The sequence below is a fragment of the Colletes gigas genome, unplaced genomic scaffold (genome assembly GCF_013123115.1).
Source record: "Colletes gigas isolate AHSC1104 unplaced genomic scaffold, ASM1312311v1 Colletes_gigas_Sc00023, whole genome shotgun sequence".
NCBI lineage: Eukaryota > Metazoa > Arthropoda > Insecta > Hymenoptera > Colletidae > Colletes > Colletes gigas.
The window spans coordinates 3,382,787-3,398,156 of NW_025106652.1; the positions used below are offsets into that span (position 1 = coordinate 3,382,787).

Below are 15,370 nucleotides of genomic sequence, written 5' to 3' on the forward strand. Positions count from 1 at the left end.
ATATGTGTGCTATGGAGCGAAGTAAACATTACCGCTCGTTTTTTACATTTTTATCTTTTTTTATATAGTGCGTCTCTCTCTCTTGGAAAATATATCTAGGCACTTGGTGTCTAAATTCAGACTTGAATCAAAACTTGAATTCAGTTTGCTAACAAGAAAGAAACGTTAAAAAAAATTCGAAACGATTATAAGTTCAAAAATTTCATAATAACACCACTTGCACGTCAATATTTTCAATGATCATCATAAAATTATGCGTTTCTCTTTGTGTTACGCATACAATTACGATATAATTTATAAAAATAATTCCCTACCGATCTTTCGATTTTATCGAATTAACTCTTCTTTAACAATCCCGTAGCGACAAACATCTACAACTTCTATGTAACAAACATACAAGTTAAAACAGAACTTCAAGTACTTTCGATGGTAATCGATCGAACATCATTCGTCACGAGTTTTTAATGTACAACAGGTGTTAACAGAAAAAATACCTTTGACTCTCTTGCATTCGTCCTTGCTTTTTAACTCGTGCAACCTGTCGAAGGTACGTTACATTTCGTTCGATGCAATTTTTAATTGGCACTAGTCAGAACCGATGCCAATATTAATTCTTCACGACTACGTCATTCGTTTTTCTTTCATAGATGGAGACATAACTTCTCACGTCGCTACTTCATACGATTCAATACTAAATCGCAGACTACTTGCAGACCTTTTTGGTATGGGCTTTCGGCTAAGGATTGCGCGAGCTTGGCGGCCTCCACGCAATGTTTTCGAGCTAAAAATCTCGTTTGATCGAGACCTTGTGATTTGTGTACGAGTTCAAAAGCTTTTTCAACGTCTCCTGGCTCTTGAAACCGGCGCATGATCATCGCGTTTAATTCTGGAAACTGTAACGAACGAAGGCAAACAATTATGGTAGAAATATTAATAAGGAAATCAACAAGATTCTTACGAGACAAATCGTAAGTTAAAATTGACATGTAACTGTTTAGTTAAATTTTCTATGTAATTTTATTGTTAATTTCCTATTTAATATATTCTACTTGACACGTTTGAACATCTACAAAAATTTCACTTGTATTTCTTATATCCTACGTTGTATTGGAGAAATGGAATTGTCCTAGGATAAAATTCAGATTTAATAAACAGAATTTTGGACAAAAATTATTTCAATGTTGGTCAGGGTTTCGTGTCGTATAAACTTTGGACACTCTTTACAAATTCTTTTAGCGGTTACTGTACTTGTACTTACCCGTTCACACGCGAAAAGAACCGGAGCAGTTGCAAGGCCCAGCTTGAGGTCAGCCGCAGTAGGTTTACCCATTGCCGCCAAAGACGACACGAAATCCAAAAGATCGTCAACTAATTGAAATGCCAAACCAATATTTCTACCATACTGGAAAGCTAATTCTGCCAATTGATCGTCAGCACCCCCTAACATGGCCACCTGCGACAAAACAAATTTTTCAATGCAGATCCAAATCAAGCCGTGTCATCAAGATTGGCGGCGACTTACAGATTTCAAAGAATTGGCGATCAAACTGGCCGTCTTGCGATATGTTTTCGTGAGGTAATGCGCGAATCTTTCGTTTTCTGTTTCCTTAGAGCCGAGCTGCATAAATTCACCCTGCACCAGGTCCGTCACGACCTGGAAAGCACCTGGACTGGTCAATACTTATCATCAGGATTATATCAGGGTCCTAGAGCACGTGGATACTTTTTCGCGCGCGTGGAATTAAGAACAAACACGTGTACAAATTTAAAACGAATCGATATATTAATAAGAAAATTCAAAATTTCATGCATCGTCACTTGAACGGAAATGGAAGTTCCTTCGTTATTGCTTACTCCATTTAATCATTTATAATGATACTATTCTCTTTGTTTTTTTCGAGTACAACTAATTTCTTCATTTCTATAACTGTTTTGTATAATTCGTATTCATCAACACGTTTGTACGTTAAAATAGTCAAGTTAGGTGATTTATCTTCGTACGAAGATGAACTCGTGAATAAGTGTTACGAACTTTACCTGACTGAGGGTAAGAGTGACGTTGTCATTTCGAAGCTGGGCTATCATAATCGACGCGACTGCCAAAATGTAATCTCCCGCCATCGTTACCTGAAAACAAAAAACATGAATGTTTGAGAAAATCATAAATAGTTTAACGGAGGATAGCAATTTTGCTGACCATGAAAAAATTCCAGGTTTGGAAATATTAAAGTTTCAATGAATGTTCATTTTGTTAACGAATAAAGAAATTGCTGGAAGCGATTAAAATTTAAATAATAGATCGTTTTAGTCAATAGGAGAGGTGATCAAGAACTTGCAGTCACCCCTCATGCCCACCATTGAATAAATATTATTCAAATAATCGAATAGTAAAAGAACATTTGGTTTCTAATTACTAGAAAAGTTCGCCTATTTTCGATATTGTTCTTTCGATGCTTGTCATTTATCATCGACCGAAAAAGGTAGAATTACTATGCATGATTAAGGTACGCGTTACCTTTCACTGTGCATCTTTCGAAACGCACAACCGATAAACCCAGAGCATGCGAATGTTCGTTCTTACGTCCTGTTTTTTCTAAATACCAAATGCTAGAAATTCTTGCGTACGAAGAAACGGTTTTAATTAACTGACTACGATACAGATCTCCGGACTGTTTGATTTTATTCCGAACTGTCGGGTGTTCGCTCGGAATGAAGGCTGGCCAGTAACGCGAGAGGCTACTTTCTTTCGTCTCACAGTCGCGGGAATATAATTTGGTCCATGATTACGGTAAACGTGACCACAGAAAGCGTAACATCGAGGAACACGGTGAAAAATTTGTCGAACTCGTTCTAAGGGATTGGTGTTAATTCTAGAATATTATTTTAATGACAACTTATTGTTAGTCATCAGTCTAATAATAATTTATTCCACTGCTATAAAGATTGATGGGTGGATTTTGTAATTTGAATCCGGGCTAAAAATTGTCACTTGAAAGCGGTACTCCAACGAATGGATCGACAGCGAAATCGCTCGAATGTTAAATTGCAATCGGAAGCACAACGATTGAACGCATTTTTCTTTATGATTCGTTACACGAAGTTTACGACGGTTTGGTACACATGTTAATGCAAAGTATAGGCGAGATGAAGATGAAGACACGCGGTATTGTTAGAAAGTCGCTGCAATGCAAATAGGGGTTAGACTGGTGGGTACAAGTTAAGTAGTCGCGACTACATTACAAGGGAGAATAGATCGTCAATGGCCTCACGGGTACCGTTCAGTTAGTTTCGATGCATGTGCTTGCGGTTTTCTGGCGTTACAACGGCAACGGAAAGCATTTGATGAGCACATTGCACGCGAGGACACACTGAAACCACACTTTCTTAATGGCTTTTAACATCGATGGCTACCGTCTGCGACGACGATTTCCACAAGCGACACTGAATCTCATATTCTAAATGCGTTAAACAGTTCCTGTAACGCATAATCAACGGCTACTGCGAGGCTTACAAATTTTCCATTGTTTTCTACGCACCCTAGACAATTTACTTTCCATTTCATTACTGTACTCTTAAAATTCGATCGTCGGTATAATTTATATAAAATAATTTTATCTTCGATTTGTTTCAAGTTTGATTATTCGAATTATATTTTCTATACCTCTTGTGTTCACGTTAACTTATGTTCACTTATCTTCGAATCTATTTTGGGAGAGGTGTTTTTAGACCATTTGTTACCAGCATAAGTAATGAATTCTCGTCTCGCTTTTTCCTTAATTGTGAAATATTAAGGCAGAAAGACGTAAAGTAAACACCGAAAAATTGGCCATTTCGATTCGCGTTATGAAGCCGGAAACCACTAAAAAGCAAGTAAATGTATACAGCAACTTTCTTAACGACCATTGACGGCTGATGGTTGTGTTACGTAAGATGGTTGGTCTACTATGTAGTGATTAGTAATAGTAGTAATTACCAGAGGCAGTAGTTTTGTAACTGTCATAATCGTTACGGTAATTGAATTTTGTGAACACTGTGGTCTGATTAAATTATGCACGTGGACATTGTGGGATCGAAATTATTAACTGCTGTTAAGAAGTACTACTGTTCCATAAAAACCTTTCAGTAATTATTCATTACGCTTCACGATGGCTAATTCAAATCATTTTTCAAGCGTTCAGATTGTCAAGATTCTTTTGCATTGCAATAATTTTAATCAAGAATCATTATATAAAATATAAATTGAAAATTGAACTTTGACGATGCTACTGCATGGATATTTCAGAGGTGTGACTACTCGTTAAAATAATATTCTTAAAGGAACGTTCTATAATTTTTCTTCTATATAACTTACAAAATTTAGTTACTAGCAAGACCAAATAACACATTTTAGATAATAGGAATATAAAAATACTCTACACTTAGTGCCACAGGACGTTCACTGAACATTTGCATTCTTTAGCCCAAACAATCTTTAGAACTGTCAATTATCTCGAGCACCATTCACTACGACGTGCAAATCTCAAGGAAAACACATTTACGAAACCATTTCCCTAAACGGAATACTTCATTGCCATAATGTAGTGTTTTCTAAAGCAGAGAACGTCACATTCCAAGGGGAGCACTATAGAGAATTCTTCATGTAGCACAATTCGGACAACTTAAACATTTATTGCAATTAAAATGTAAATCTTGACACGATTCGTGTAGGATATAATTGCAATGTTCAACAAATTTTACAATTGTTTTCAGAAATAAAAACCGAGAATATGATGTTAAATGAAAAAAATAAAACCTGTGTCCGAGTTTTAGACCGAATTTTCCCCAGAATGTTTTCACATCGCGCGGAAGCACGTGAAGCGTAAATAATTTCGATACCTTTCACTACGCGCCATATTTCGTCGCGTAAAAACGAGGAAAGCTTTACGAGGGAAATTCATCAAGGTTGCACGTCAATCGGTCGGAAGATCTACTTGTTTCGTCCACGGCACGGGGACACAGGTGCGAATGTCCGTGTCGTTCCGTTGTCAGGCGCGATAACGAGACGAGCAGCCAGACAACCGGCTCGTAATTTCGAGTTTCACATCCGGTATCTTCCATCGCCTCGTTTTCACGTGCGTTAAGTGCGACGACACGCTACGGGATTTCCTTTCGAAAACGTTGTTTTCGTAGCCGCGATACTTTATTGAAATTGCCGTTGCGAAAGAGACTGTTTCACAAAACGCGCATGAATCAGCGTAGCGAGCAATAGGGTGCAGCCTCAGCTACCAGGAAAGTCTGATCGAGCTCGTTCAAAGCCTTTGGGAAATAACTTCCGATCAATGATACGGATCGAAGTTGACGGTTTATCGCGATTAAGAAATTCTTATCATACGATACGTTGTACCTCGAGTCGATACGCGTTGCTACAGTTCTGCTACAATTAAAATACGCGTGCAGTGGTGGAGCTTGAAGAGACAGGCTAACGATTTTCCCATCCCTAGAAATTGTAATAGAAATATTAAAGTTTTGATGCCTGTTGAGGATTTGTCGGCTAATAAAAAAATTGCTTGAAGTCATTAGCACTAGAACTACCGTCAATTATGATGTATTTATTTGTGACAAAGAAATTAAAACGGTAGACACTTGAAGAAATGTATAATGCAATGGAAGTAAATGTTTATTCATTCCCTTATAGAAAATTATGGTACATTTTTAAAAATCCAGGTGAGTAAGTAATGTATTTTACTTTGGTAATTCTAGTGTTAAAATTGAGATAATAAATTTGTTGGGGTGGGTTGTAGCCTTCATTTTACCTCTATTTTATCATGATTTCTTAACGGTGGCCTACACATTTAGAATTACTGGTTAATACATTGCTGTAACCCATATTTTCAATTCTGTGAATATTAATTCCTTTCGGTTCTGTATAAGTAGTGCTAGCACATATCTGTATATTTAAAAACTTCACGAAGTTTAATATATAGCATAGTATATTAGCATCAGCAGTTTAAATGTCGTTACAGTTCTGGGAAACTAGAATATCCTTGAAATGTTTCAAATGAATTTACATTTACGGCCGAAATGCAAGAGAAAGGATTTCCATTCCATATAAGAACTTCGCAATCCAAATTATTGCATTATTTGCGGTAAGATAGTACGAATAAAAATCTTAAACCTTCTTTAAATGCCAATTTAGTTTTCGCAAATCGATTATAATAAATCGTCGATGGTCAAAGCGAATTAATTAAAACTTTAATAAAAAAATAATACTATTTCTCAGATTGTAATAAACAGGGAACCGAGTTGTGACAATCTGAGAGGCGATTAGGTGAAATTTCATCGTTGCTATTTTTCCGACACTATATCAATCACAGTTAGATATTAATAAAGGTAATCAGGATCTTAGAAATTGATAATACACTCTGAAATAAACAAGAAATATTCAGGAAGACATCGGCGATTGACTTACAAATTAAATCTTTTAAATCTTCTCGTAAAATTTATGAGCGAAAAATCAGTTCAGTATGTGGTTTCACTTCCGTGTAACATAAATTCTGTCGGATGTCTGAGAGCTTCCTGTTTTTCTAACTGTTCGTTCGTTTGATGATAAATAAATGCATCCATTTATATTGCTGAAGGTATCAGATGTTTCGAGATGCAAGGGTAAATTCAACAAAATATTCACGTGCCTTTATAATAATAATATAATTTTTAATTATGCTATTATTATAAAGGCACGTGAATATTTTGTTATTTTGTACCACAAGCGTTTACTTTGTTACGAACATTTTTTTTTATAACTTTTTAAAAAAAGCATTTTTGTTTCTATGTTTTGTAACATGTTCGTCGTATAATTCTACTCGTAGAAAGTATTCGGACAGTTTGATCGTCTAATTAGGAATCACCTAATAATATAGAAAATGGTCGCGCTCTTTCGACAGGTGATCGTTCGATAAAGAGGAATTTCAAGTTACGTTCTAGCTCGTTCACGGCCTTGTTATTTGCGCGTAACCCAGCGATAACTATTATATATACATAAGCAAGAGGTCGCTCAATTAGTGTCGCGTTAATACGTCGCTGTTACACAATTGGTTATCCCAATGCTCCCGCCAATCTTTGACGCGAGACTTTCGTGGTTATTTTACGGCTTTCCATTTCTTTGTAACCCGCTAATTTGTTCCTCAAGGCCGTCACACTTTTCAACCATTCCTACGAATCACGTATATTTGCGCGAGAATGTGTGTGCTAGGCCAATTAATTTCTATTCGCGTGTCAAAAACTTCAACCCTTCGATCCTGATTTTAAACTCCACGATCTTTTTATAACTTTCATCATGATAATACTGATTGTAAACAAAAACTGGATGTCCAATATTATTTTGTAGATCTGAGATAAAACATTCGTAAAGAAATAAAAATATTTTTCAACTCCAAAGTTCTGCAATGTTATCAATTAACTTTTATGTGTATAAATTATAGTATAGTGTTTCTTATATCGATCTCGAGTGGTAGCACGTGAATTATGATTTCTGAACGCGATTTAGTAACAGACGATCGTTACGTGATTCGGTCTACGGCTCCCCTGCCTTGCAACAATGTTTCCAAGAAATCTAATTGCCAGATTCAACTTTCGAGGCAATTTCTAACGCACCGTTAATCGTGCAACCAGCGACCCATTGTACCTGAATTTTTAAATCCGCCTTGTACCTAGCAATAATTTCTTTCGTTAATAATATTCGAACTTCACTGGCGTTTAATATTTTTTCACGACTCGTATTGATTTTTCTTTTAACACAACGGTAACATTAGTCAGATGATTTAACTTCAAGGTAGAAAATTCTGAAACTGTGTTACCATTCCGTCACAATGATGCGTTAAAAATAACTACTTAAATTTACTTAAAAGGTGGAAACAGAGAAAAACGAAAAATTGACAAAACATTTTAGCTAAGGAGGACAGAATATAACCGTAAGCCATTGACATAATAAATAACAATACTTCAAGGCGTGTTATCTCCTTATTCCACAGTGTATGGCGAGTCACCTGGTATTCAGAAACGTCTTTCCTGTTTATAGGATAAAACGTTAACGCGTGCAGCAGATTTTTTTCCTACATGGTGGTCGTTTCAGCGATTCGCCTTTTCGAAATCACGTCAAGCGTGGCGGCGCGGCAACGTCAGACCAAACGTGGATCCGTTTCCGGTTCCAGGCCAAGAAAGCGTGCACGGTCAGCGTCGCGCGGCTCCGTGAATCGCATTAGCCTCTTTCCTTCTCCGGTATTTCAGAGAGAGTTTTTAGTCTTCATCGATCGACGCGACGGGCGATCGAGACTGTATCGAAATTCACGGTGCATCGTGCGAAAGAAATCCCAGATGTCGATGATGACCGACGATCGAATAAACATGAGCGACTCGACACTGAGGCGAATGAAGATCGAACACGAACGTTTATTAAATAGAGAAACAGAATGGATAGAAAAAATCGCGGCTCCGGGTATTCGACGGTCTGCCAATTTCACCTTGAGAATTATCTGTCTGTTTCGACGTTTACATTTATTTTTAGAATCCTTATTTACGTGCCAATTTTTATTAATTTTCTATTTAAATAATGCGATTCATTTCACAAATTTTATTGAAATAATATGATTTTTTTTTTAAATTTATGTTCATATAAATTTTATAAGAATTTGATGCACAGGTTATAATTGATAAATTAAGTAGCCTATAATTTTTGTCAAAACAAAATACCATCTGTATTTAACAAAAATATAGAGTTACTTTATAATTACAGTGCAAGTAAAGGTGACTTCAGAGTTACGTGAGGTTATTCATGGTAAACTGGTTATAGAAGGTTAACAACACCGTATTAAAAGAACAAAAATAATAACAGAATTACAGGAAACATTGCATTTTATAGAAGCAAGATGAAAATGCGAGATTCAACGAATATGGCTGTTTCACAATCCATGCCGGCTTAATCTTTATCTTATGATCTCATTCGAACATTAGATGAACGATAAGATGATGTTATGTAGAAAAATACGAGAACATAGTACTATGGAAAATGGGAATAAAACAACGTGCTGCGCGTTTAAAGTGGATGAACGTACTCTTTTCTAAAAGATTTATAAAACAACCATGATGAAGTTTCGTACGGATAAAGACAATGCTCAGAAAAGCCTAACGATCACATCCCACCAAGTGTTCAAATATGTATGGGCGACTGTGTACGCAGAAATCCGGACGTTCCGTGAACTTCTTTCTTTATTTTTGGATCCTTCAAGGTATACCAGTTCCCAAGAAGAACTTCGTCATCGACGTGGATCGTTAAATAAATCGTTGATATTTCAAATTCGTTGAACTTCGGATGCTCGCGCAGACTTTGACCAAAAACGAGGCAGACCTTACCTTTTTTTGGCTCCAGACAACGTTGACCGAAGGTTTACCGCGGCGGAAGTCAGGCTGATCGATTACGTCGTCGTGCACTAACGAGGCGTTGTGGATCATCTCGGAAATCATCGCCACCTGTCGCTGCGATGCCAAGAGATCGCTGAAACGGAACGATTTCTATCGTTTAATCGTTGATCGCACGCCCCCGCGTTCGATAGGTGTGAAGATCGCTGATTCGCGATTGGAAGAGAAAGGACGAATAGGAACAGCTCGAAAAGAAAAGTATCGATAAATATAATGGTTCGCGATTGATTTATGCAAGATTTCACCGTAGTCTCTCCGTCGTTTATCGATCACGAACGTGAGTAGAGATTAATAAGATTGAGAATACCAGTCAGTGATGACACTAATCGAATAACATACTTATTAAGATACAGATCAAAATATTTAGTTTACTGTCAGCAGGTTACTTAAGACTGACATCTAGACATCAGTTATTTATAATACCGATAAGTATACTATTTAGTTCAATTATTATTATTCTTCATCCCCATAAACTTAGAAGATACGGCACCCGTGAGTAACTATGGTTGGTGCTAACTGTCTAGTAAATTCTTTTACTCGTTCTAACTTCAAAATGTTATGTAATTATATTTAATGTTCAGGCTAATTGTTACCATAGGTTCTATTGTTTCTGACAAGCCTACAATATAATTAAATAACGTGTCATTTCTATTGTGAAACAAGACTAGAACTAACATAATAATTTAAATAATTATTTTTGGCGATGGTTTTGTAGAGTATTTGACTATTATAAAAAGGGGTTCCAATTGTAGAGTGACAACCATGGATTAATAATATTTTTATTATCTTGTGCTTGTTTATCTTCCCTTGTCTAAATAAAATAAAATGTTATAGCCGTTCCAATATTGTTACAAGAGACACGTGTCCCTGGCGAACGACAAATTCTGCATATTGGTCGATGACAGAAAATTCGACGTCTCTCGTCACTCGTGAGATTATCTCATTGCCATCGCGGTTTGAATCGCGACGTCATGCTTACTACTATTTACAATTCGTCGAGCATATGCGACAGCGTACACTAGTTCTCATTCACCGAACATTCTCATTCATATTCAACGACGTCGATTCGCGCACGACGGGTAATTGCTTTCAAAGCGATTGATGAATTTGAAACCGACCGTCCCGACGCGTCGCATTCTTTCGATGCTTTCTAAACGTTGCAAGGCTATTCTTTTCTCGTATTAACGAATCGCGTGCACACCTTCGTTTTACTTTGTTTCCATTATCGTTAGATTTCTATTTACCTTTAGTATACCAATGAGGCAGGGAACTCGAATACAATTTCTATCCGATAACTGTTGAAAACTAATGTGTTTCGTTACTAATCTCATGCAGAAACCTCCTATTCCATCATGAAATAATTATTTACTATTAAATAATTTTATTTGTATTTATATAATGCAAAAATAAAATAAAATACGTTTTTCTATTACGATTTCTACAGTCTAGAATAGTTTTGAATTCTTTGACTAGTTTTAAATTTCGCGCTGTTTTGAGGGAAGTTTCTTCTAGAGATCGATCGAAATAAAGAATACTTCGTGGGTCTCCAGTGACCCATAACGCGATGATTCCGAATTCAATGGTATTGTCTGTATACAATTTTATAATTTATAATAGTCTCCCCTTCGTGGGTCACCGGTGATCCACTCGACGTAGAACGTATGTTGAATGGTCGACGTGTTATCACACGCATCTATGATATATCCCGCCACGTCCTTCAGACCTTTCTAAATAGGTAATTACCGCGTGAGACAATTACGGCGTCTCGTCGACGCGTTTAGAGGCCAATCTACGCTTCGACGACGCAAAACGATCAGAACGAAGGGAGTACTCGAATGGACAATAAATTTCTTAATCGCCGTAAAACGTAAAAATTTATCGACGGCGAACTTGAAAGAATCTGCACAGGCGTGCCTCTCACAACTCACTTTCTTTCCTTGTGGTAATTGATAGCCCGTGCCATGAGAATTGCTACCATCGGCCGCACTGCCTTTCCCTTCCCGTCAAAGTAGTACGTCGCTATAGTTTGCAGCTCCTTCTGCGTGGTGTTCCTGATGAGTACCTGGAACAATGGCAAACGTAACCTTGACTTCGAACGGTGAAACGGAATTCTCATTGTTATTAGAAAAAGCGCCAAGCGTTTGTGTGCCATCCTCTAATGAAAAAATTAATGTCTGCAGTATCATTTCCTCGTCAAATGCTGCGCGTTATTTTCCCACCATTTTGAAAGAAGCTAATTTCGCTATCAGTTTTGTACCTTGGATCTACCAAAAAATTCTAATCGTTCCCTATGTAATTATTTCAGGTATTTTTGTTTTAAGGGTACAAAGAAGTTAATGAAAATTACACATATTTATTTGAAAAATGGCTAATATTTAGATTAAAGTGAGAAAGATTTGCGCAACGTGTAAAATTAATGGCGACGGTAGAGCTTGAAGTTTCCTTAGCAACAATTATTTCTGTATGCGACGAGTCATAAATTATGCAAAATAAAGAAAAAGGGTATTTTAGGTGTTAGGTTCGAAGAGAACTGCTCGAGAATATGAAAGATTTATGTGCTCTTTCTAGGTTAAGAATAAGATAAGTGTTAATTGTGCTCAAATAAGACTAGTCCTCGTAGCTTTGTGTTTCAATTTTTTCATGAGGTATGAATTATGAGTAGCAGTAACTAGTTTCGAATTTCTTATCGTAAGGAGAAATCTATCGAATTCTTAACGAACGTAGTTGATATTGAATCGCTGACAATAGGTAAAAAGATTCTCCGAGTGAGATATTACGCGGGAGGGATCGGTATAAGGAACACTGAACTATAATAATCAATATACCGTTCCACCCGCTATGCTCGTACGAATTAGAACAACCGATGTATTATTTCGATTCAATGCAGGCGTTACATATTTTATTCTAAGCCAATTTATCACTCGCTGCTCGCGCATAGACAATCGATGACCATAATCTGATGATGATTAACATACGTGACGAATGGTTGTCGGTTGCAAGCGCGATCGAAGTAGCAACGTCGATCGCGTGGATCGCTTTGAATTCTAGCCGTGACACTCGCTGAAAGTTCGTCCTGGAATTTGGCCAAAGTCGAAAGGAACGCTCGTTAGTAGCTCGATTCATGAGCTTACGTCAGAAACGCTTTCCGTATAGTCTCGTTCACGTGGTCGGAAGCGACGAAACCGATGCACTTAGGCCAACTTGATCGAACGTCCTTACTGACTGTACATACGCGCGATAACTTAACGAAGATTCCGATCCAACAAACAAAAAGAATAAACAGGAAAGTTTTGAAATGTACAAGGTTCTGTAGGGTCAGAATTGAGAAATCGCCACCATCTAGGAAAATAAGTACAGCTTTGTGGTTGTTTACCAATATCTTGTGATTAATTTGATAGATAAAATAGTTATTATCAAAATTGAAGGATATTGAATTATCTACGAAAGACGTGTCATTTATGTTTTTAATAATTTTAACATTTGGCGAGCAAATCGGTAGCACAAGTGGTGAGAGACTTAAAAAAATTAGTAAGTTCGTATTTACTCGGCAAATAATTGCAGTTGACATCATGTATAATATGTTTGCAGTCATTATGAGGAAGAATAATAAATATATTTTTTTTTTAAATATATTTCCCATTGCCCCTTATCTAGATCCACCCCTGGCTGTTCTAACGAGCAGATGTCCTCGAGTGTGATGTTTACTTTTTAATGGGCTTCAACACAGCGATAGCTTGGAATATTAAATCTAATATTTGTCTGGGAGTCTGAGGAAAGTAGAGCGAAGTGAAAAGTCGCATTCTTTTCACAGGTTGGAGTCAGCAAATTCAAAACTATGATCTATAATTAGGCACGCCCTCGTCCCAGAATTCCATTTCATTTTTTTTTTCAAAAGAAAACTTCCAATTTTGATTTAAATTACATTCTTGCAATTATTAATTTCAAATATTAGTGTTCAAAATCAAATTAATTACAGTAGACACATATGGCGGGTTGAGAGCCCTAGTGGTGTAAGCCAAATTCTTCAAATTTGAGTTAACATTGGAGTTGAGAGCAAGCTCTCTTCTATTTATCATAAAAATCGACTTACTTGTAAATTCATACTTTGCTGAGAAATGGCGAAAATTTTGTTTGATACTAAACAAAGTTACCAAAGCATTTCGAACCATAACGGTGTAAGTCCACCTTACGCTTTATTGTTAATACTTCTACATAAAAATTAGAGAACATATTATATTATGCGTTATATTATACATATTATATCGTACGTTAAAAATTATTATTCATTAAAAAGTGTATTCATTATTAAATTTTCACTAATTGATATGTTTCCGAAATATCACTCCAGAATTTAAACATCCTTCAATTTTTATAACACGTTTCTGAGTTTGTAGAAGGGTTTTTGTAACTTTAATACGTGTCTGGATCTTTTTTAAACAACGAACGCCAAACATCATTTTACGTAGAACAGTTAAAATGTGATTTACATCACGGTGTCTCTCAACCCGCCACATGTATGTACAAACTGTGGGTTCTTTTTCAAAAATAAAACATAATCCCTTCTATAAATAACGTCGGTACTTGTAACCTCTGTTTTACGGTTTCCGAGTAAACAAAGCTGACCGTGGACTCTAAAAACGGACTATGCCCAGGACGCGTGAACGAATTTGTGAGTCACGCATCCTTACAAATCCGAGGGTCCTGTTCTCACAATTACAGCAACAATGTATTCGCGCGTGCAGTTGTTCCATTCGCGACACGGCGGCATTCTCGAGCTAATTAACCGAGGACGCCAGCTCGCGCCCCACCGATGACACGTAATGCGCGTGACGATCCGCGTTATCGCGTTCCATGGTGCAACGAGAAAAGTGCTTTCTAAACGCGTTTGCACGCGCATACGCAAATACAATTGTACTCCGTACGCGACCGTGAGTAAAAGTTCTACTCTCGGCCATATATGCAGACCATGAAGTCGATGGCTGCTTTCGCTAACGCGCGCGAACCGCCTTAAGAGGAGGCGCCTCGTCGTGAAAACGGCATTCCTCGCCATAAATATTTACAATTACGCGGACGAGCGTCCTATCGGCTAGAAACCAGAGGAGAAACAGACGAAAAAGACGAAACGGCAGGGGGGGAGGGGGAAAAACGAAGAAATTCTGGCGACCAGAAGTCTCGTAACAACGAAAGCCGCGATGACGCAAATCGATGAATTCGATTCGCGATGCCATCCAACGGGGGGTTACACCGACGACACCAACGCTTTTGCGGTCTTTCCTTCCGGATCTGGTCCACCTCTTCCTGTTCGAATCACCTGACGGAACTACTTGGCGATTCGAGACGAATCGACGTGCGCTGCACCGAAAATGGCAGCAAGAAAGTAATTTCAACGCGTGGTTCGAGTGTCGCTCCGAACCGACTCGCGCTCAACTTCCTACGCCATTTTTATCTTTCTCATTTTTGTTCGTGGAACGTATCGATGGGCAGAAATTAGAAATTAATTTTATTTAAACGATACTTTAGCCAAAAATAAATTCTTGTTTTTAACCCAACGTCTTTTGAAATCGATGCAACTTTCTTAAACCATCACGGATTTGAAATTGCAGGGCTAGTTTTTTTAAATTTTAGAGATTATAAGGGTATACGTAAAGAAATGTTTCGATTGAATATTAGAAACAAACACAATATGTATGTTATCATACAGAAAATGGTGAACGGGTGTATACGACTGTTGGATGCAATACAATTTTGTTGATGTTCTAAGGTTGAATTAAATAACAAAATTAATCATTAGCGATAATATACAGATACCTTGACTGGTATTGATTTATGTCTACGTCCATTTCTATTACACGTGTCCAACAGACCAGTTAGAAAGAAATTACTACAATCGCTAAGTTAGTTTTTGTCGGCAGACAGAAAG

The 15,370-nt window shown here is 37.2% G+C and overlaps 1 protein-coding gene across 1 annotated transcript in view; it reads right to left on the reverse strand.

The window, feature by feature from the left end:
• LOC122401323 (all trans-polyprenyl-diphosphate synthase PDSS1) overlaps window positions 1–15,370 on the reverse strand; it is a 56,456-nt gene continuing 41,086 nt past the window's right edge. The window contains exons 3-8 of the mRNA XM_043403395.1: window positions 11,379–11,512; window positions 9,385–9,526; window positions 2,038–2,127; window positions 1,523–1,654; window positions 1,259–1,453; window positions 1–893 (exon numbers count right to left, since the gene is read on the reverse strand). Of these exons, the coding sequence (XP_043259330.1) occupies window positions 672–893; window positions 1,259–1,453; window positions 1,523–1,654; window positions 2,038–2,127; window positions 9,385–9,526; window positions 11,379–11,512 (915 nt within the window). The 3' untranslated portion in view covers window positions 1–671. The remainder of the gene's footprint in view (window positions 894–1,258; window positions 1,454–1,522; window positions 1,655–2,037; window positions 2,128–9,384; window positions 9,527–11,378; window positions 11,513–15,370) is intronic.